The sequence below is a fragment of the Bos grunniens genome, chromosome 15 (genome assembly GCF_055505025.1).
Source record: "Bos grunniens cultivar Pamir isolate PY7600 chromosome 15, Bosgru_T2T1.0, whole genome shotgun sequence".
In the NCBI taxonomy this organism is placed as follows: Eukaryota; Metazoa; Chordata; class Mammalia; order Artiodactyla; family Bovidae; genus Bos; species Bos grunniens.
The window spans coordinates 6,556,592-6,577,400 of record NC_141179.1 but is presented as its reverse complement, the minus strand read 5'-3'; the positions used below and the strand labels follow the sequence as shown (position 1 = coordinate 6,577,400).

At 39.5% G+C, this 20,809-nt stretch overlaps 1 protein-coding gene across 1 annotated transcript in view; it reads right to left on the bottom strand.

The window, feature by feature from the left end:
* MMP20 (matrix metallopeptidase 20) overlaps positions 1-20,809 on the bottom strand; it is a 57,352-nt gene that overhangs the window by 9,565 nt on the left and 26,978 nt on the right. The window contains exons 7-8 of the mRNA XM_086338849.1: positions 9,988-10,124; positions 8,879-9,035 (exon numbers count right to left, since the gene is read on the bottom strand). Coding sequence (XP_086194975.1) covers positions 8,879-9,035; positions 9,988-10,124 — 294 coding nt within the window. The remainder of the gene's footprint in view (positions 1-8,878; positions 9,036-9,987; positions 10,125-20,809) is intronic.

Below are 20,809 nucleotides of genomic sequence, written 5' to 3'. Positions count from 1 at the left end.
CCATTATTGAAAGTGAAGAATTGAAGTCTCCAACTATGATCATTTCACATGTTGTTTTTCTCTCTTCATTTTTGTCAGTTTCTTTGCTTCATGCATTTTGAGGCCCTACTATTAGGTTCTTATATTTTTGGTAGAGTAATCTGTCTTTCACTATAAATTGTCCCTGTCTATTCCTAGTAATACTTTTATTTTAAAAGTATTGTTTTGATACTTCTTGTTGCCTGATATCATAGCTACCCTGGCTTTCTTATGGCCATGGTTAGCATGATATATATATATATATATATTTTTGTTTGTTTGTTTTTTTTTGTTTTTTTCCCCATCCTTTTAACTTTCAGTCCAGTTGTATCTTTGAGTACACAGTGGCATCTTGCTTTTTAATCCAGTATGACAGCCTTTGTAATTTGATTAAATTGCTTAATCTATTCACATTTAATATTACTAATATAACTGGATTTATATACTTCTGTTTTCTACATACCCCACATCTTTTTTAGTTCTTTTTCCCTCCTTATGCTTTCTTTTGCATTAGTTACAAATTTCCAATGCACCATTTAAATTTCTTTTGTTATTTTTTCACTTCACTTAATAGAGTTATTTTCTTAGTAGTTGCTATAAAGCATACCATATACATATTTTAACTTACCATGCTCTGCTTTCTTCAGAAAGAAACAAATCTTTCTATATGTTATAGGCCCAACAATATAATTATACATATATATATATATGATTTTATACAGTTAATTTAAAAATTAGAGCAAACATACATTTATACTACCTATTATAATTTCATAATTGCACTTACTGGTGTTCTTTTTTTTAATGTGTTTTCAAATTTTCAAATTACTGTTTGGGTTTACTTGCTTGAAGAATTTTCTTTACTACTTTTTGTAAGGAAGATGATAGTGATAAATTCTCTGTTTTTGTTTATTTGGGAATGTCTTCATTTTGCCTTCATCTTTTAAAGATAGCTTTGCAGAATATAGGATTCTTGGTTGAGCGTTTTTTCCTTAAGCACTCTGAAGATGTTTCCTACTACTTTCTGGCTTAACTGGTTTGACTGCTTTTCAGTCTTGTTCCAGCTCTAATACAGCTACACTGCTTCCAGAGTGATTTAACAAAAACCTTAATGACTTACTTCCCTGTTTAAGACCTTTACAGATATCCCTATTTTCTCTAGCACTGATCTCCTAGAATGGCACAGGCCCTTCCTGATCTCCACCCTTGGGCCACATCTCTCATCCCAGCCCATGTTCTGATCATACTGAACTATTTGAGGTTTTCCTCCTATACACAGTCTGTTTTCATGCATCGGTGCCTTTGCTTCAACTGCTGTCTCTGCCTGGAAGATACCCTGCCCATCCTGTCTGGGAAACTCCTACTCAACTCTCAAAATGAAGCTCAGTCATTGCTTCCTCTAAAAACTCTTTCTTGACAATTTTGCTAGAATTGGCCATTTCCTTTTAGTTTTGCTCCACTGAACCCCATGCAGTCTTCCATGAGGCCACTTGTGGCATCTGGGTTGCTTTTAATTAGTTATCTATACATTTACTTTCAACTGTACAACTTGCTGAGGGCATTGATAACACCCAATATGAATTGAGTCCTTACTATACAACAGGAATTTCACATTTTTCTCATTGATTTCCACAACTCAATGAAGTAGATACTATTTCTGCATCCAAAAATGATCCAGCAGAAAGATGATCCAACATGCCAGAGCTGAGATGAACACTGTCTTATTCCTGTCTACACTCTTAAACAGCAAACTTTGTGCCTTGTCATGAGTGTCAAGGTCTTAGTACACAGCTTGACATGTAATCATGACCAATACGGACATGAATGCAGTAGTTTGGTAATGCATTAAAAAAAAAAAAGATTAAAAAACAAGATTTTGAAATCTACCCATCTTTCTTATTTTTGTTACTATTATTTATTTCCCTATTTTAATTAACTATAAAATCTTTAAATAAACAGATCCAGTTTCAGCATTCTTGAGGGATCCAGGAAGGAAAGAATCTGGAAGACTGTATCCTACTTTGTGCTTCCCTGATAGCTCAGTTGATAAAGAATCCACCTGCAATGCAGGAGACCCTGGTTGGATTCCTGGGTCAGGAAGATCCTCTGGAGAAGGGACAGGCTACGCATGCCAGTATTCTTGGGGTTCCCTTGTGGCTCAGCTGGTAAAGAATCTGCCTGGGTTTGACTCTTGGGTTGGGAAGATTCCCTGGAGAAGGGAAAGGCTACCCACTCCAGTATTCTGGCCCAGAGAATTCCATGGACTGTATAGTCCAAGGGGTCGCAAAGAGTCAGACATGACTGAATGTCAATCATGCCTCTAGTCTACCTGTTAGAAAGAATGATTTAGGAGTGGAAAAGGGCTTGTACCTAAACATTTGTAAGTCATTTTACACAAATTTTAGAAACCACTGACAGAAGCAGAAGATATTAAGAGGTGGCAAGAACACACAGAAGAACTGTACAAAAAAGTTCTTCATGACCCAGATAATCATGATGGTGTGATCACTCACACTTACCTAGAGTCAGACCTCCTGGAATGTGAAGTCAAGTGGGCCTTAGGAAGCATCACTATGAACAAAGCTAGTGGAGGTGATGGAATTCCAGTTGAGCTATTTCAAGTCCTAAAAGATGATGCTGAGAAAGTGCTGCACTCAATATGCCAGCAAATTTGGAAAACTCAGCAGTGGCCACAGGACTGGAAAAGGGCAGTTTTCATTCCAATCCCAAAGAAAGGCAATGCCAAAGAATGCTCAAATTACTGCACAATTGCACTCATCTCACACGCTAGTAAAGTAATGCTCACAGTTCTCCAAGCCAGGCTTCAGCAATACATGAAATGTGAACTTCCAGATGTTCAAGCTGGTTTTAGAAAAGGCAGAGGAACCAGAGATCAAATTGCCAACATCTGCTGGATCATCGAAAAAGCAAGAGAGTTCCAAAAAAACATCTATTTCTGCTTTATTGACTATGCCAAAGCCTTTGACTGTGTGGATCACAATAGACTATGGAAAATTCTGAAGGAGATGGGAACACCAGACCACCTGACCTGCCTCCTGAGAAACCTGTATGCAGGTCAGGAAGCAACAGTTAGAACTGGACATGGAACAACAGACTGGTTCCAAATAGGAAAAGGAGTACGTCAAAGCTTTATATTGTCACCCTGCTTATTTAACTTATATGAAGAGTACGTCATGAGAAACGTTGGGCTGGAAGAAGCACAAGCTGGAATCAAGATTGCTGGGAGAAATATCAATAACCTCAGATATGCAGATGACACCACCCTTATGGCAGAAAGTGAAGAGGAACTAAAAAGCCTCTTGATGAAAGTGAAAGAGGAGAGTGAAAAAGTTGGCTTAAAGCTCAACATTCAGAAAACGAAGATCATGGCATCTGGTCCCATCACTTCATGGGAAATAGATGGGAAACAGTGGAAACAGTGTCAGACTTTATTTTTGGGGGGCTTCAAAAGCACTGCAGATGGTGACTGCAGCCATGAAATTAAAAGACGCTTACTCCTTGGAAGGAAAGTTATGACCAACCTAGATAGCATATTCAAAAGCAGAGACATTACTTTGTCAACAAACGTCCATCTAGTCAAGGCTATGGTTTTTCCAGTAGTCATGTATGGATGTGAGAGTTGTAATATAAAGAAAGCTGAGCACCAAAGAATTGATACTTTTGAACTGTGGTGTTGGAGAAGACTCTTGAGAGTCCCTTGGACTGTAAGGAGATCCAACCAGTCCATCCTAAAGGAGATCAGTCCTGGGTGTTCATTGGAAGGAAGGACTGATGTTGAAGCTGAAACTCCAATACTTTGGCCACCTGATGGGAAGAGCTGACTCATTTGAAAAGACGGTGATGCTCGGAAAGATTGAGGGCAGGAAGAGAAGGGGACGACAGAGGATGAGATGGTTTGATGGCATCATTGACTCAATGGACATGGGTTTGGTAAACTCCGGGAGTTGGTGATGGACAGGGAGGCCTGGCGTGCTGCGGTTTATGGGGTCACGTAGAATTGGACACGACTGAGTGACTGAACTGAACTGACCATCTCAGAGCACGGTGGAGTTGATGGCACCCCCCTTCTCCCAGAGTCCTCAGGAGCTCCTTGGTGTAATCACTGCTCTGGTGCTAGTAAGCAAGGGAGAATACTTACAGGGAGAAGTTATCCAGAGGCGGTAGAAGTAATGTAAAGAAAGAAACTGAATGGATAATTGAGGCTGTCTAGAAATAGAAATGGAGGAGGCAATGGCAACCCACTCCAGTACTCTTGCTTGGAAAATCCCAGGGACGGGGGAGCCTGGTGGACTGCTGTCTATGTGATCGCACAGAGTCAGACACGACTGAAGCGACTTAGCAGCAGCAGCAGTAGCGGCAGAAATAGGAAAGGAAGGAATAAAAGCAAACAGACGAATGGGGAAGTAGCCCTTGTTAGTAAAGTTTACACGATGTGTCATTTGGTGGGGCAGCATGTGCTGGCATCAGCCTGGCAGAGCCCCATTTAGGTTTCACTTTGTAGTTCTATGGTCTGTTCCTCTGTAAATTACTATTACACTGATATGTGGGTTCTCACTCTTAGGTGGTGGTGGTGGTTTAGTCACTAAGTTGTGTCCCACTCTCGCAACTTCAAGATTTGTAGCCCACAAGGCTCCTCTGCCCATGGGATTCTCCAGGCAAGAATACTAGAATGGGTTGCCATTTCCTTCTCCAGCGGATCTTCCCAACCCAGGGACTGAACCCCAGTCTTCTACACTGCAGGCAGTCTCCTGCATTACAGGTATTCTCATGCATTTCAGGCAGATTCTTTACTCTTAGCCACCAGTGAAGTCCCCTTACTCTTAGAGCCTGAATCAACTTGGCCCAACCCAACACTCAATCCTGAGTGCAGGAAGCTATTCAGTAGTTTTTTAATGGCACGTCATTCACTAAAACGGGTCCCAGCCCTAGGGGTTCATGGAGAATTTCCCTGACAACAAGCATATCTAGAGCCTTTTCTTGCATTAGCACAGTGTTTGTACCGCAGACTGAACTAGTATGAGGACCAAAGAAGAACCTGAGGGGCGACCATGGAGAGTAAACCCTAACACACTGTCCAGGGGTATCAATAGAGTAAAATTATTGGTGTGTAACTTGAGGCTTTGGTATTTTTAGATGTGTCCATGTGCTTTACCTATAGAACTTCATTGCCCCCTTTCTCTTTCTTTCCAGTCCAACTTCTTCCTATTTAGCATAGGATGTAATGACTGAGGCACAACTGGCCATCTGGAATCCTGTGGCAATCATAAGAGTGGAAGCTACCTGTTAATACTTGGGCAGAATGTCAGAAGGAACTTGGGACCCTAATGGCCACGGACCCATCTTACCAGCTCTAAATCCATAAAACTTCAAACATCTCACATATATGAGGAAAAAACCCCTTGTGGTGTTTAAGCCACAGTTATTACTGGGTCTCTCTTTCTAGCAGCTGAACATAATTTCTATCTGATATAGGGCTTTATAGCCTGTAAGATGTCATACACATGAGGCCCTATTGAGGAAAATGTGTCCAACACAGGGGGCAGTTATTAATAAAAATCATACATTAGCTTTTCCTGAACTTCTGAGCTGGAGGTCAAGGTTATTTGTCATATTCCTTATTGTGAAAAACAGTGTGTGTGTTAGAGAGTGTAAAATAGAAGACTCTTATTGCTGAAAGTACTGTACCTGCCTTGCCAGAAGCAGAGATTTCAGTGCAATGTCAAGGCATTTGAGTGTTTAAAAACAAAATTCCCTTTGATGAACTCTTTGACTGGATTGCTATTTATAAGAATATTTAGGTTTAAGCAATCACTTGTTAATTATCACAACATTTAAAAAAATTATTTGTTAATTACCATATAAGCTCAAACAGCAGATGGCAAGAGTGAACATCAACATTTTAGGAATCAGTGAACTAAAATGGACTGGAATGGGTGAATTTAATTCAGGTGACCATTATATCTACTGTGGGCAAGACCCTTAGAAGAAATGTAGTAGGCCTCATAGTCAACAAAAGAATCTGAAATGCAGTGCTTGGATGCAATCTCAAAAACGACAGAATGATCTCTGTGTGTTTCCAAGACAAACCATTCAATATCACAGTAATCCAAGTCTATGCCCCAACCACTAATGTTGAAGAAGCTGAAGTTGAATGGTTTTATGAAGACCTTCTAGAACTGAAAAAAGATGTCCTTTTCATCACAGGGGACTGGAATGCAAAAGTATCAAGTCAAGAGATACCTGGAGTAACAGGCAAGTTTGGCCTTCCAGTCTAAAATGAGGCATGGCAAAAGCTAACAGAATTCTGCCAAGAGAACACACTGGCCATAGCAAACACCCTTTCCAACACCACAAGAGACGACTCTACACAAGGACATCACCAGATGGTCAATACCAAAATCAGATTGATTATATTCTTTGCAGCTGAAGATGGAGAACCTCTACAGAGTCAGCAAAAACAGGACCGGGAGCTGACTGTGGTTCAGATCATGAACTCCTTATTGCCAAATTCAGACTGAAATTGAAGAAAGAAGGGAAAACCATTAGACCATTCAGGTATGACCTAAATCAAATCACTTACAGTTATACAGTGGAAGTGACAAATAGATTCAAGGGATTAGATCTGATAGACAGAGTGCTTGAAGGATGATGGATGGAGGTTCGTTGCATTGTACAGGAGGCAGTGATCAAGGCCAACCCCAAGAAAAAGAAATGCAAAAAGGCAAAATGGTTGTCTGAGGAAGCCTTATAAATAGCTGAGAAAAGGAGCTGAAGGCAAAGGAGAAAAGGAAAGATATATCCATCTGAATGGAGTTCCAAAGAATAGCAAGGAGAGATAAGAAAGCCTTCCTCAGTGATCATTGCAAAGAAATAGAGGAACACAATAGAATGGGAAAGACTAGAGATCTATTCAGGAAGATTAGAGATACTAAGGGAATATTTCAGGCAAAGATGGGCACACAAAAAAGGACAGAAACCGTATGTACCTAATAGAGGCAGAAGATATTAAGAAGTGGCAAGAATACACAGAAGAACTGTACAAAAAAGATCTTAATGACCCAGATAACCATGATGGTGTGATTACTCACCTAGGGCCAGACATCCTGGAATGTGAAGTCAAGTGGGCCTTAGGAAGCAGCACTACTAACAAAGCTAGTGGAGGTGATGGAATTCCAAATGAGCTATTTCATATCCTAAAAGATGATGCTGTTAAAGTGCTGCACTCAATATGCCAGCAAATTTGGAAATTTCCGGGACTGGAAAAAGTCAGTTTTCATTCCAATCCCAAAGAAAGACAATGCCAAAAATATTCAAACTACCACACAATTGCACTCATCTCACAGGCTAGCAAAATAATACTCAAAATTCTCCAAGCCAGGCTTCAATAGTACATGAACCAAGAATTTCCAGATATTCAAGCTGGATTTAGAAAAGGCAGAGGAATCAGAGATCAAATTGCCAACATCTGTTGGATCATCAAAAAAGCAAGAGACTTCCAGAAAAACATCTACTTCTGCTTCATTGACTATGCTAAAGCCTTTGATGGTGTGGGTCACAATAATCTGTGGAAAATTCTGAAGGAGATAGGAATACCAGACCACCTGACCTGTCTCCTGAGAAACCAGTATGCAGGTCAAGAAGCAGTAGTTAGAACCGGACATGGAAAAACAGACTGGTTCCAAATTGAGAAGGGCGTATGTCAAAGCTGCATATTGTCGCCCTGCTTATTGAACTTATATGCAGAGTACATCATGAGAGACTCTGGGCTGGAGGAAGCACAAGCTGTAATCAAGATTGCTGGGAGAAATATCAATAACCTCAGATATGCAGATGACACCACTCTTATGGCAGAAAGTGAAGAGGAACTAAAAGCCTCTTGATGAAAGTGAAAGAAGAGAGTGAAAAAGCTGGCTTAAATCTCAGCGTTCAAAAAACGAAGATCATGGAATCTGGTCCCATCACTTCATGGGAAATAGATGGGGAAACAGTGGAAATAGTGTCAGACTTTATTTTTTAGGCTCCAAAATCACTGCAGACAGTGACTGCAGCCATGAAATTAAAAATGCTTACTCCCTTGAAGGAAAGTGTAAGCTTTTTGCTTCTCCCTTAACGTTCAAAAAGTCAAGGAATGCTAAAGTGAGAACTGTGACTGGAGAAGGTGTAGCAGCAGAGCTTGGCAAAGTTGTACCAAGTTCTTCAACGTGAGCCAGTTAAGGTAGTGAGATGAGGCCAGAGAGACGAGGTGTGAGCCTGTGCACAGTGATCGAATCTGCTCATAGTAGTAAGACAGGCCTGGAAATTACACACGATCTTTGGATAAGAAGAATTTTCATGCTCCAGGTTAAAGAACATATGGCCTTTTCCTTTCAGCAAGAATTTCCTTCAAAGAGCCCCACTGTCGTCACCACATTCATTTTGTACAAAATCACAGAGCATTCTGGAATGCAGTGATATTCATGTATCAATAAGATATACTTACATAAGAGGGAATCAGTTCTTCTTTCAAGGCATTCCCAGTGGGTAGTTATGTATTGGGAATGGTAACTCCACTCTTTTGGGCCACTGGGCATCCAGTTAATGAGTGCTTTGAAAGACTAGGATGTTTCATGTGTTAGACACCAAACAATGGGATTATTGAATGAATGTTTCATCCAGTATTATTCATCCATTATTTGGATGGTTCTGTATCTTGAAGACAGTGTCAACCATCAGCAAATGACACTCTAGTGACTGGGAAGAGTCAACGGGCCTTTTGTAAATTTGCCTTGCATTCTTTTTAGCAAAAGGATTTTCCTTCTCGTTGAATACAGCTGGACAATCACAAAGAGAAAAGCCATACCTGTAGTATTCATCTCCCACAAAGAAAAGGGTCTTCTGTGCATCCTTGAGATAGACTGCGGCATCTATTCGCTGCACATATCTTGGAAACCCAAAGTCATAAATAGTCCTAGGAGGACCTTGCATTTGGAATCCTCTTGTTATCCAATAGTGAGGTCCTGGAACCAGAAATTAAAGCTTACAAAAACTCTGTACTATTTAGTGGAGCCCTTCACTCATTAGGATTTCTAGGCAGGATTACCAGTGGGGCTAGTTTATGGGATATTTGCCATGGATAAAACCCAGGAGGAGATACAAGTCTCTATTCAGTTCAGTAAAAGACTTAAAACTTGCCCTGGAGGCAGAAATCCCTAGTCACGCCTTATGAAGGCAATAATACTGATACAACTGTGTCTCAAATGCAACACATTCATTTTTTTTCAAGATACTTTTCATCTGTATAATCTCATTTCAGTCTTAGATATGTGTGAGAGAGAAGGGGCAAGTGAAGCACAAATGCTGGTTCTTGCTTAAACTGGCACTAATCTTCTATTCTCAGCCCTCGGCATCAAGAAAATACAATCTAAACTGATAGTTAACGTTTGCTGGACAATTTCCATTGGCTAGCCACGGTCACATCTTCAAGGTTGTTATTACTGTGACTATTTTGCACGGGAAGAAACGAAGATGCAGAGCAATTAGATAACTTCCTTAAGGCACTAAAGGGCTGGAGACAAGAGTCCAGGCGTCTGTCTGCTCCCAGATGCTTGTATTGCTATCCTGAGGTTTCCTCGCTGACTTCTGTGAATGAGAGGCTCTCAGTAGAGAATACCATGTCACTCAGAGCAGAGGTCTGGCGGGTGGGGCGGGGCGGGGCAGGGAGCAGGTTTCCGCCTTCCCGGACACTCGCCTATCACCGAGCCTCACCAGACTGCACTTTTGGCTCTGGGAAGGGTACCGTCACTGCTGTCACTGTCACGATAGAGTAGAGGGATGTTTCACCCCAATCTGAGGAGCAGGAATGGCTGGAACTGCTCTGTGATCACTAGTAAACACTGATAGTTCTGGGTGCTCCAGACACACCGTGTCGTGTACCCGGCCACTTCTTTCTTCGCTGGATCTTCAGCTTACCTTTAAAGAAGTAGGCTGTGCCCCGCTCAGCCACTTCATAAGCTGCATCCACATTGGACATAAGCTGGGGGAAGGAGCTGGTGATGGTGCTGGGCCGGATCCCTGACATCAAGTGAACCTGCCGACGCCAGAAAATCCTATTTGGCAACAGAAAAGGAATAAGATCAGGGTTGACTTAGATCTTCAATTGAACTTGGACTGAAATATACGGCAAGCCATACTTTAGAGGCCATTTCTAAATGCCTCTTGGCCATGTCTTGTTTTTAAGTAGAATATATATATATATATATTGGCTTTAGTAATCTGTTTCTTTTTCCTTTTCATTCTTTCATTCTTTTAGCATCTCTGTAATTCTTTTTCCTTCATTTATTTAAGGATGTTCAAAGCATGGAAGGAAATAGCAGGGATTGACATCAATGATGCATACACTTAAGCTGTGCATCTTCCTATTCCAAGTATCATTTGCTACAAGTTTCCCTTTCCTCTTCTGATTTTTTTTTTTATTGTGTGTGTGTTTGTGCCTTAAAAATTTTTTTTAATTTATTTTTTAATTGAAGGATAACTGCTTTACAGAATTTTGTTGGTTTCTACCAAACATCAACATGAATCAGATCTTTTGAAAATTAAAATCTCATAAAGTTAGCCATTCAGGTGTATTTTATAAGTATTATATAAATGAGCCAAATTTTTGTGGTTTGGAGATGCTAATTACTTCCAGTAAAAACAGCAAAAACATTAACAATTATAAATTATGTTGCCTATTTACTTATCTATTGAAAGTGTTTATATCTTAGGACATAATGGCTGCATCTGGTCCCATCACTTAATGGGAAATAGATGGGGAAACAGTGGAAACAGTGTCAGACTTTATTTTTGGGGATTCCAAAATCACTGCAGATGATGACTGCAGCCATGAAATTAAAAGATGCTTACTCCTTGGAAGGAAAGTTATGACCAACCTAGATAGCACATTCAAAAGCAGAGACATTACTTTGCCAACAAAGGTCTGTCTAGTCAAGGCTATAGTTTTTCCAGTGATCATGTATGGATGTGAGAGTTGGTCTGTGAAGAAAGCTGAGCGCCGAATTGATGCTTTTGAACTGTGATGTTGGAGAAGACTCTTGAGAGTCCCTTGGACTGCAAGGAGATTCAACCAGTCCATTCTAAAGGAGATCAGTCCTGGGTGTTCATTGAAAGGACTGATGTTAAAGCTGAAACTCCAGTACTTTCGCCACCTCATGTGAAGAGTTGACTCATTGGAAAAGACTCTGATGCTGAGAGGGATTGAAGGCAGGAGGAGAAGGGGATGACAGAGGATGAGATGGCTGGATGGCATCACTGACTCCATGGATGTGAGTTTGAGTGAACTCTGGGAGCTGGTGATGGACAGGGAGGCCTGGCGTGCTGTGATTCATGGAGTTGCAAAGAGTTGGACACGACTGAGCGACTGAACTGAACTGAACTGAACTGAATGGCTAGTTCACAAAAATCTGGTACCTATACATTAACTTAAGATTTAGCAGCTTAACCATCCATTTTCCCAATATTATTTACATAAAATTGTGGGAGTATACATGAGGGTACTGGTCTGAAAATTTCTTTTTTTTTTTTTTTTTAGGCCTAATTTACTTTTTATCAGAGGTAGTCTTGTTCTTCAGGTAAGTATTTGAATGCTGACTTTAAATATTTCAATGTAAATGTGGTCTATTTTGAATTTTGGAGTTTAAAATCATTCTTATAAAATATGAATAGTTTACTGACTCAGTAGAAGCTAGAATCAATACATAAAAGTATTTGTGGACAGGGAACTTAAGGGAAAGTTTTGGTTTTTAAATTTCCATGTGGTAAATTTAGGTACTCCTCAAACATTCTGTTGAGCTTTAGTTAATTTAACAAATGTTTATAAGAACCTATCAGCAGGCACTGAGTAAGACCTTGGGATGAAACACTGAACAAGATTCAGGCTCTGCCCTCAAGAAGCTATCATCTAGTAGCAGAGGCAGATAAGTAGTTAGACACTGTGCATGCTTAGTTGCTTCACTCGTGTCTGACTCTTTGAGACCCCATAGACTGTAGCCCCGCCAGGTTCCTCTGTCCATGGGATTCTCCAGGCAAGAATACTGGAGTGGGTTGCCATGCCCTCCTCCAGGGGATCTTCCCAACCCAGGGATCGAACCCAGGTCTTCTGCATTGTAGGCAGATTCTTTACCATCTGAGCCACCAGGGAAGCCCAATTAGACATTATAATTCAGGGCAATTTGTGCAATGAAGAGTTAAGTTCATGATGTTCTGGAGCATAGTATGTACCCCGTAAGAGGGATGCTGCATACAGGGGTCTGCTGAAGCTATCTGGGTGAGCTGATAATGAAATCCAAAGGACAACTCTATTGAGAGAGAGGAATATTTTTTCCATGTTCCTAAGCAGCATCATTGGAGAAGGCAATGGCCCCCACTCCAGTACTCTTGCCTGGAAAACCCCATGGGTGGAGGAGCCTGGTAGGCTGCAGTCCATGGGGTCGCTAAGAGTCGGACATGACTGAGCGACTTCACTTTCATTTTTCTTTTTTTTTCACTTTTATTTTTCACTTTCATGCATTGGAGAAGGAAATGGCAACCCACTCCAGTGTTCTTGCCTGGAGAATCCCAGGGACGGGGGAGCCTGGTGGGCTGCTGTCTATGGGGTCACACAGAGTCAGACACGACTGAAATGACTTAGCAGCAGCAAGCTGTCTTTGCACCTCCAATGCTGCCATTATTTCCAAGCTTGTTTCATAATCTCTTAAATGAAAATAATAATACCTGGCCTATCTCATGAGATCATTAAGAGGATCAACTGAGATAAAGTGTCTGAAAGTGCATCATAAACTGTAAAGTGCCACTTGGCTGGATATTGTCCATTTTAAAAATAATTACTTGGGCACATACCATAGATAAAACTCAGTGTGGCAGGAGTCTATTGAGGGTACACTTCCTCTCCCCAAGCCCTATACATCACGGCCTTATCTAGACTGTAGGTATTTTTGTGGTTGTTGTTGTGTTAGTTAAGTTTTATTGGGGGCAATATGAGGACCGTAGGCTGGGAGATGGCCCCTCAGATGGCTCTGAGAAATTGCTCCAAAGATGCAGGGTGGGGGGAGGTCAGTATATATATTTGGTTTTGGTGAAGAAGGAATATATATAATCAAGCACATATTTTTCCAGAAGGTTTCTGCTAGTCTGGTGAAGCTTTCTGCTAGTCACAAGTAACAGTTGTCACTGTGAAGGATTTTAGTGCTTTTCTACATATGAAGAGGTACAAAAATTAAGCTCATAAAATCAGCTCCTAAAAATATCTATCTGAAAACCCATTCTGCCAGCTTTTCCCTGAGCACAGAGTGCCTCATTTTTGCTCTCCACCTTGAACATTTTCCGGGGGATGTTGAAAATCAGCAGTTGCCCCAGCTCACGATTTAATTCTTGTAGAGGTAGGTGGCAATTTGTAGTTGACAGAGCCCCCTCATGGTTACAAATTCGACCATACTTTAGGAGGCATTTCATGACCATTTCATCCCATGGAGCAAGGAACTCATTCTTAGGTCTGGTGAAGATTTTGCTGTTACCAGCGTACTGTTACTATCAACAGTAACCAAAGGGCTGGACCAACCTGTCTTACCCAGTCTCTTACAGTCCAGGAAAAATTTCCTCTTGTTTGTATCCTTCCATATCTAGAGTAATTACAGTTACTGATTGCATCCAGAACTATGTGTTTGATCAACTTTTCCAAGTCGCCTAGTTATTATTATTTTGTTGGAGGTTCAGTCACACATTTGGTAATGCAGGAAACAACAATCTCATAAAATAGGCAAAGTGCAAGTAACATAGCTAGCAGTATTATTAAAATTATACGTAAGAATTAGGCCAAAAACTTGTTAGGTGTGGGAAGCCCCTGGTGGCTCAGAGGTAAAGAATCTACCTGCAATGCAGGAAACATGGGTTCAATCCCTGGATCAGGAAGATCCCCAGGAGAAGCAAATGGCAACTCACTCCACTCCAGTATTCTTGCCTGGGAAATCCTATGGACAGAGGAACCTAGCAGCCTAAAGTCCATCAGGTCTCAAGAGTTCAACACGACTTAGCAACTAAACCACCACCATCATTCCATTACGTGTAGCTCAGTATATTCTCAGGTTGTCTGAATTAGTCTATTTTATACCAATCTTTATCTTTCAAGGAAATTATATATTTACATTGTATGAAGTAAAAGATAGAAAACTGAGTGAGACCCAGAAAGGCTGGGAGGCTCTAATGTCAGTGAGCGGCTAAGGCCAGACAGAGTCAATTAAACTCCAGCTGCCTTGATTTTCATCATACCCCCTAATTTCTCTACTTGCTCCTTCTCAGGCTTGTGACCTCTGGTTTTCCTCTGTTTATAACTTGACTGCTTATCCAATGAGATCTGGCCTTTTCTGGAGGCCAGAAGGACTGCTTTTCCCCACTTCCTTCTCTTCACCATCACAAAGTGAAAACTTTTTGGGTATCCAGAAGAATCAGGTAATAAATATAGAAAAACAGATTAAGTCAAAAGCTCATAATTTCATCTTTGATAAGGAGGCCAAACAATGGATTCACTGGGAACCCATGAAGAACCCAAAAAGCATTTTCCAATTAATTCAACTTAATATGTAATTCCAAAATGCTGACTCTGCTCATCACTGTGCTAGATTCTCTCTAAGGTACAAAGTGTGCCTTTCAAGCAATTAAAATAATGAGGATGAAGAAAGTGGGAAGGAGGAGGAGCAGACACATAGTCTAATAATCAGGCTGTTTTTGAATTACATCACTGATAAGGTTAACTTCCAGCTGCTTTCTCTTTTTGGGTACTCTAGAGCTGGGCTGTATTTTCTTTCATTTCTCATTTAAAAATCATGTGGGAGTTTTTAAATTCTCATTTAAAAATCAAGTGGCTCTAGACAAATTAAACCCAATCTTTCATTTGAAGTTACATGTTATTGATGTCCCAGATGACTCAATGTGAGAGGTAGTAAAGCGCAATGGTTAAGAGTTTAGGCAAACCAAAAACGTACTTTTGGAACTGTTCACAGGCGGTAGAATCTTATATTCCTTACTTAACTTAGGATATTGTGGGTACTGGGAGGATTAAATTGATGTGAAGTAGTCATTCTAAAGCAAGAATAATTTTGTGCCATGGAAGACATTTTTTAATGAGTGGTGGCAATTGTGGTTGTCACAACTAGGAGTGGGCACTGCTTTTGGAGTCTAGTGAAAACCAGGGATATCATTTTAGTTTACCTTTTACAATGCACAGGATAGTCCAGCATGACATAGACTTGTCTGGCTTAAAATATCAGTAGTGCCAAAGTCAAGAAACCTTGGCTTAAACACTGTTGTGACATATTAGAATGTATACATGAGGTAGTAATAAACACTACCTATATGTGATACTTATGTAAAGTATCACAAATTCCAAAAGAATCTGTACTCATGAAAAATTTCAAATTAATGAAGAAAAATTATATCTTGTGGGTAATAAAGTGATAAGACACATATCCAGAGGATTTACAAACTTAGAGCTATAGATTACAATAATAATTAAAATTGACCAAAAAAGGTATAACAATTAACCTCCTAATATACCTGTAAATAGATTTAAAGTATAAGGCAAAAAAAGCAAGTCTATAAAACTGTTAGAAAAGAAGAACTGAGGGGGGTGGAAAAAGATATTCCATGCAAATGGAAATCAGAAGAAAGCTGGAGTAGTAGTATTCATATAAGACAAAATGTTGTTGTTGTTGTTTAGTCACTAAGTCAAGTCCAACTCTTACAACCCCAAGCACTGTAACCTTCCAGGTTCCTCTTTCCAGTGGATTTTCCAGGCAAGAATACTGGAATGGGTTTCCATTTCCTTCTTCAGGGGATAGCGCTGACCAAGGGATCAAACGCATGTCTCCTGCATTGGCAGGCAGAGTCTTTACCACTGAGTCACCAAGAAAACCCAAGACAAAATAGACTAGAATAAAGACTCTTGGAACCCTCTTGCACTGATGGTCAGAATATAAATTGATAAAGCAACTATGGAGAACAGTATGGAGGCTCCTTAAATAACTAAAAATAGAACTACCATATGACCCAGCAATCCCACTACTGGGAATAAACCCTGAAAAAGTCAAGTTTCAAAAAGACACATGCACCTCAATGTTCACTGTAGCACTACTTATAATAGTCAGGATATGGACACAACCTAAATGTCCATCAACAGAGGAATGGATAAAGAAGATGTGGTACATACATACAATAGAATATCACTTAATCATAAAAAGGAATGAAATTGGGTCATTTGTAGAAATGTTGATGGATCTAGAGGCTGTCATACAGAGTGAAATAAATTAGAAAGAAAAAAACAAATATAGTATATTAATGCATATATGTGGAATCAATAAAAATGGTATATATAATCTTATTTGCATAGCGGAAATAGAAACACAGATGTAGAGAACAAATGTATGGATACTAAGGGAGGAAAGAGGGGTCGGATAAATTGGGAGATTGGGATTGACATATATACACTACTATGTATAAAATAGACAACTAATGAGAACCTATAGTACAGCTCAGTGCTCTGTGGTGACCTAAATGGGAGGGAAACTCAAAAAAGAGGGGATATATGTATATGTATAACTGATTCACTTTGCTGTGTGGTAGAAACCAATACAATATCGTAAAGCAACTATACTCCAATAAAAATTAATTAAAAAATGATAGATTGTTACAGGAGACAAAGAAGACACTACATAATGATCAAGGGATCAATCCAAGAAGAAGATACAGCAATTGCAGATGTAGCACTAGTGGTAAAGAACTCACTTGCCATGCAAGAGACTTAAGAGATGCGGGTTTGATCCCTGGGTTGGGAAGAGACCCTGGAGGAGGGTGTGGCAACCCACTCCAGTATTATTCCCTGGAGAACACATGGAAAGAAGAGCCTGGTGGGTTACAGTACATAGGGTTGCAAAGAATCAGACTTGACTGAAGCAACTTAGGACACATGCACCCAACATACACTTCCCAGGGGGCTCAGAGCAAAGAATCCACCTGCCAAGCAGAAGATGCAGGTCAATTCCTGGGTCAGGAAGAACCCCTGGAGAGGGAAATGTTAATCTTCTCCAGTGTTCTTGCCTGGTAAATCCCATGGAGAGAGGAGCCTGGTGGGCTACAGGCTACAGGGGGCCACAAAAGAGTTGGACATGACTTAGTGACTAAAGAACAACAAAAACAACACAGGAGCACCTGATAACAGATATACAAGGAGACATACAAGGAGATATTGACAGTAACACAATAACAGTGGGGGACTTCAACACCCTACTTACATAAATGGACAGATCATCCAGGCAGAAATGAATATGGAAATGCAAGGCTTAAATGATGAATTAAACCAGATTAACTTAATTGATATTTATAGAACATTCCATCTGAAAGCAGTGGAATATTCATTCTTTTAAGTGCACATGGAGCATTCTCAAGAATAGATCACATGCTAGGCCACAAAGCACGCTTCAGTAAACTTACAAAGATTGAATCATATAAAGCAGGGGTCCCCAACCCCCAGGCTGAGGACCAGTACTGGTCTGTGGCCTGTTAGAAAGTGGACCACACAGCAGGAAGTGAGTGGCAGACAAGTGAGTGAAGCTTCATCTGCCATTCCCCATTGCTTTCCATCATTCACATTACCACCTGAACCATGCCCACCCCCCCACCTGCCCTGTCCATGGAAAAACTGTCTTCCACAAAACCAGTCCCTGGGGCCAAAAAGGTTGGGGACCACTGATATAAAGCACTTTTTCCATTCACAATACTATGAGATTAGAAATCAACTACAAGATTTGTGCAAAAAAGCACAAACACATCAAGGCTAAACAATATGCCACAATAAACAACCAATGGATCACTGAAGAAATCAAAGAGGAAATAAAACAAAATACCTAGAGACAAAAGGAAGTGAAAACGCAATGATCCAAACCCTGGGGGTTGCAGCAAAAGCAATTCTAAGAGAGGAGTTTATAGTGACAAAAGCTTACCTCAGGAAACAAGAAAAATCTCAAATAAACAACTTAACCTTATACCTAAAGCAACTAGAGAAAGAAGAACAAACAAAACCCAAAGTTTGTAGTAGAGGGGAAATCATAAAGATCAGAGCAGAAATATTGAATAAATGAAATGGAGACAAAGAAAACATAGAAAAGATCAATAAAACTAAAGGCTAGTTTTTTGACAAAATAAACACAATTTATAAATTTTTATCCAGACTCATCATGAGAAAAAGGAAGAGGGCCCAAATTAATAAAATTAGATATGAAAAAGGAGAAGATACAACCCATACCATGGAAATATTAAAGACCATAAAAGACTACTACAAGCAATTATATGCTGATAAAATGGACAACCTAGAAGAAATGGACAAATTCTTAGAAAGAAATCTTATAAAGCTTAGAAATCTCATAAAGCTAAACCAGGAAGAAATTTTAAAAAAATGAATAGATGAATTACAAATACTGAAATTGAATCTGTGATTTAAAAGCTCCCAACAAACAAAAGCCCAGCACCAAATGACTTCACAGGCAAATTCTACTGCACATTTAGAGAAAGAGTTAACACCTATCTTCTGAAACTCCTCCAAAAAATTTCAGAGGAAAGAACATTCTCAAATTCATTTTATGAGGCAACCATCATCTTGATACCAAAATCAGAAAAAGATACCACACACACACACAAAAAAACAGAAATAAACCCATGCACCTATGGGCAATTAATCTATGACAAAGGTGGCAAGAATATACAGTGGAGAAAACACAGTTTCTTCAATAAGTGGTGCTGGTAAAACTGGACAACAACATGTAAAAGAATGAAATTAGAATATTCTCTAATATCACACACAAAAATGAGCTAAAAATGGATTAAAGGCCTAACTGTAAGACTAGATACTATAAAATTTGTAGAGGAAAACATAGCTAGAGTACTCTTTGACATAAATTACAGCAATACCTTTTTGAATCCATCTCCCATAGTCATAGAAATAAAAAAGTAAACATACAGGATCTAACTAAACATAAAACCTTTTGCACATCTAATAAAATCATAAAAAAAATAAAAAGACAACCTACAGAATGTGAGAAAATATTTGCAAAGGCAAACAATCCAACCAAAAAATGGGCAAAGGATCTAAGCAGACATTTCTCCAAAGAAGATGTACAGATGGCCAAAAGGCAAACAAAAATGCTCACCATCATTAATGATATTAGAGAAATGTAAATCAAAACTACAATGAGGTATCACTTCACACCAGTCAGAATGGTCAGCATCAAAAAGTCTAAACAATAGAGAGGGTATGGGAAAAAGGGAACCATCCTATACTGTTGCTGGGAATGTATTCTGGTATAGTCCCTATGGAGAACAATAAGGAGGTTCCTTAAAAAACTAAAATAGTACTATATATAATCCTGCAATTCCACTCCTGGGTGTATATCTGGGGAAAACCAATTTGAAATAATACGTGCACTTTGATATTCACTGTGGCACTATTTACAAAAGCCAAGACATGGAAGCAACATAAGTATCCATCAACAGATGAATGGGTATGAAAGATGGAATATATATATACATACATATATATGTATATAATGGAATATTACTCATCCATAAAACAAATGAAATAATGCCATTTGTAGCTACATGGATGAACCTAGAGATTATCATACTAAGTGAAGTAAGCCAGACAAAGACAAATATCATATGATATAGCTTATATGCGGAATCTTAAAAGACTGATACAAGTGAACTTACATACAAAAAGAATTAGACTCATCAATATAGCAAACAAATTTATGGTTACCAAGGGGAAAGGGAGAGAAGGATAAAATAAGAGTTTTTGATTAACATATACACACTACTCTATATAAAATAGATAACCAACAAGGACCTAGTGCATAGCGCAGGGAACTATACTCAATATTTTATAATAATCTATAAGAGAAAAGAATCTGAAAAAATATATGCATGTATAACTGAATCACGCTGCTGTATTCCTTAAACTAACTCAACTGTAAACCAACCATGTGTGTTCACTTGTGCCTGACTCTTTGCAACGCTATGGACTGCAGCCCACCAGGCTCCTCTGTCTATGTGATTTTCCTGGCAAGAATACTGTGTTGCCATTTCCTGGTCCAGGGTATCTTCTCAATTCAGGGAAAGAACCCATGTCTCCTGCTTCTCCTGTATTTCAGGTAGATTCTTTCCTACTGAGCCACTAGGGAAACCCAGTATACTTCAATTAAAATAAAAAAGAACAATTGCAGGATATTTTTAAAATGTAGTGAAATAAACAGATATTAATAGTCTGTAATCTGATCTTAGGTAAGGAGGGCAAAACAATGGAGTTTATTGATATTAAAGACTTGCTGATAGATATTTAACTGCATTGTTTAGCCAGGAACCAAAGCTGTATCTGGAACATAGTTAGGCTCAATAAATATTTGTTGACTAGATAGATAGATGTCACAGTTGTGTAGAACTTATTTAATCATCAGTTTTCATATTTTCTTTACTAAAGAACAGCATCTAAGTCATCAGGTTTGAGCAGAAGTCACTGGTAACATTCCTGGTGCTTGCTGCCAGTCCTGTGAGCTCCTTGCGGCAGGGTCGTGTATTATTCATCTATGTATTCTCGGGATCAGCAAGTCCTGGCACATCTGGGGCTTGATTCAAGTCTGTTAAGCTTTTTATCCTTTTTCTGTTGTTGTTGGACCCTTCTGTCTTCATTCCCCACCTG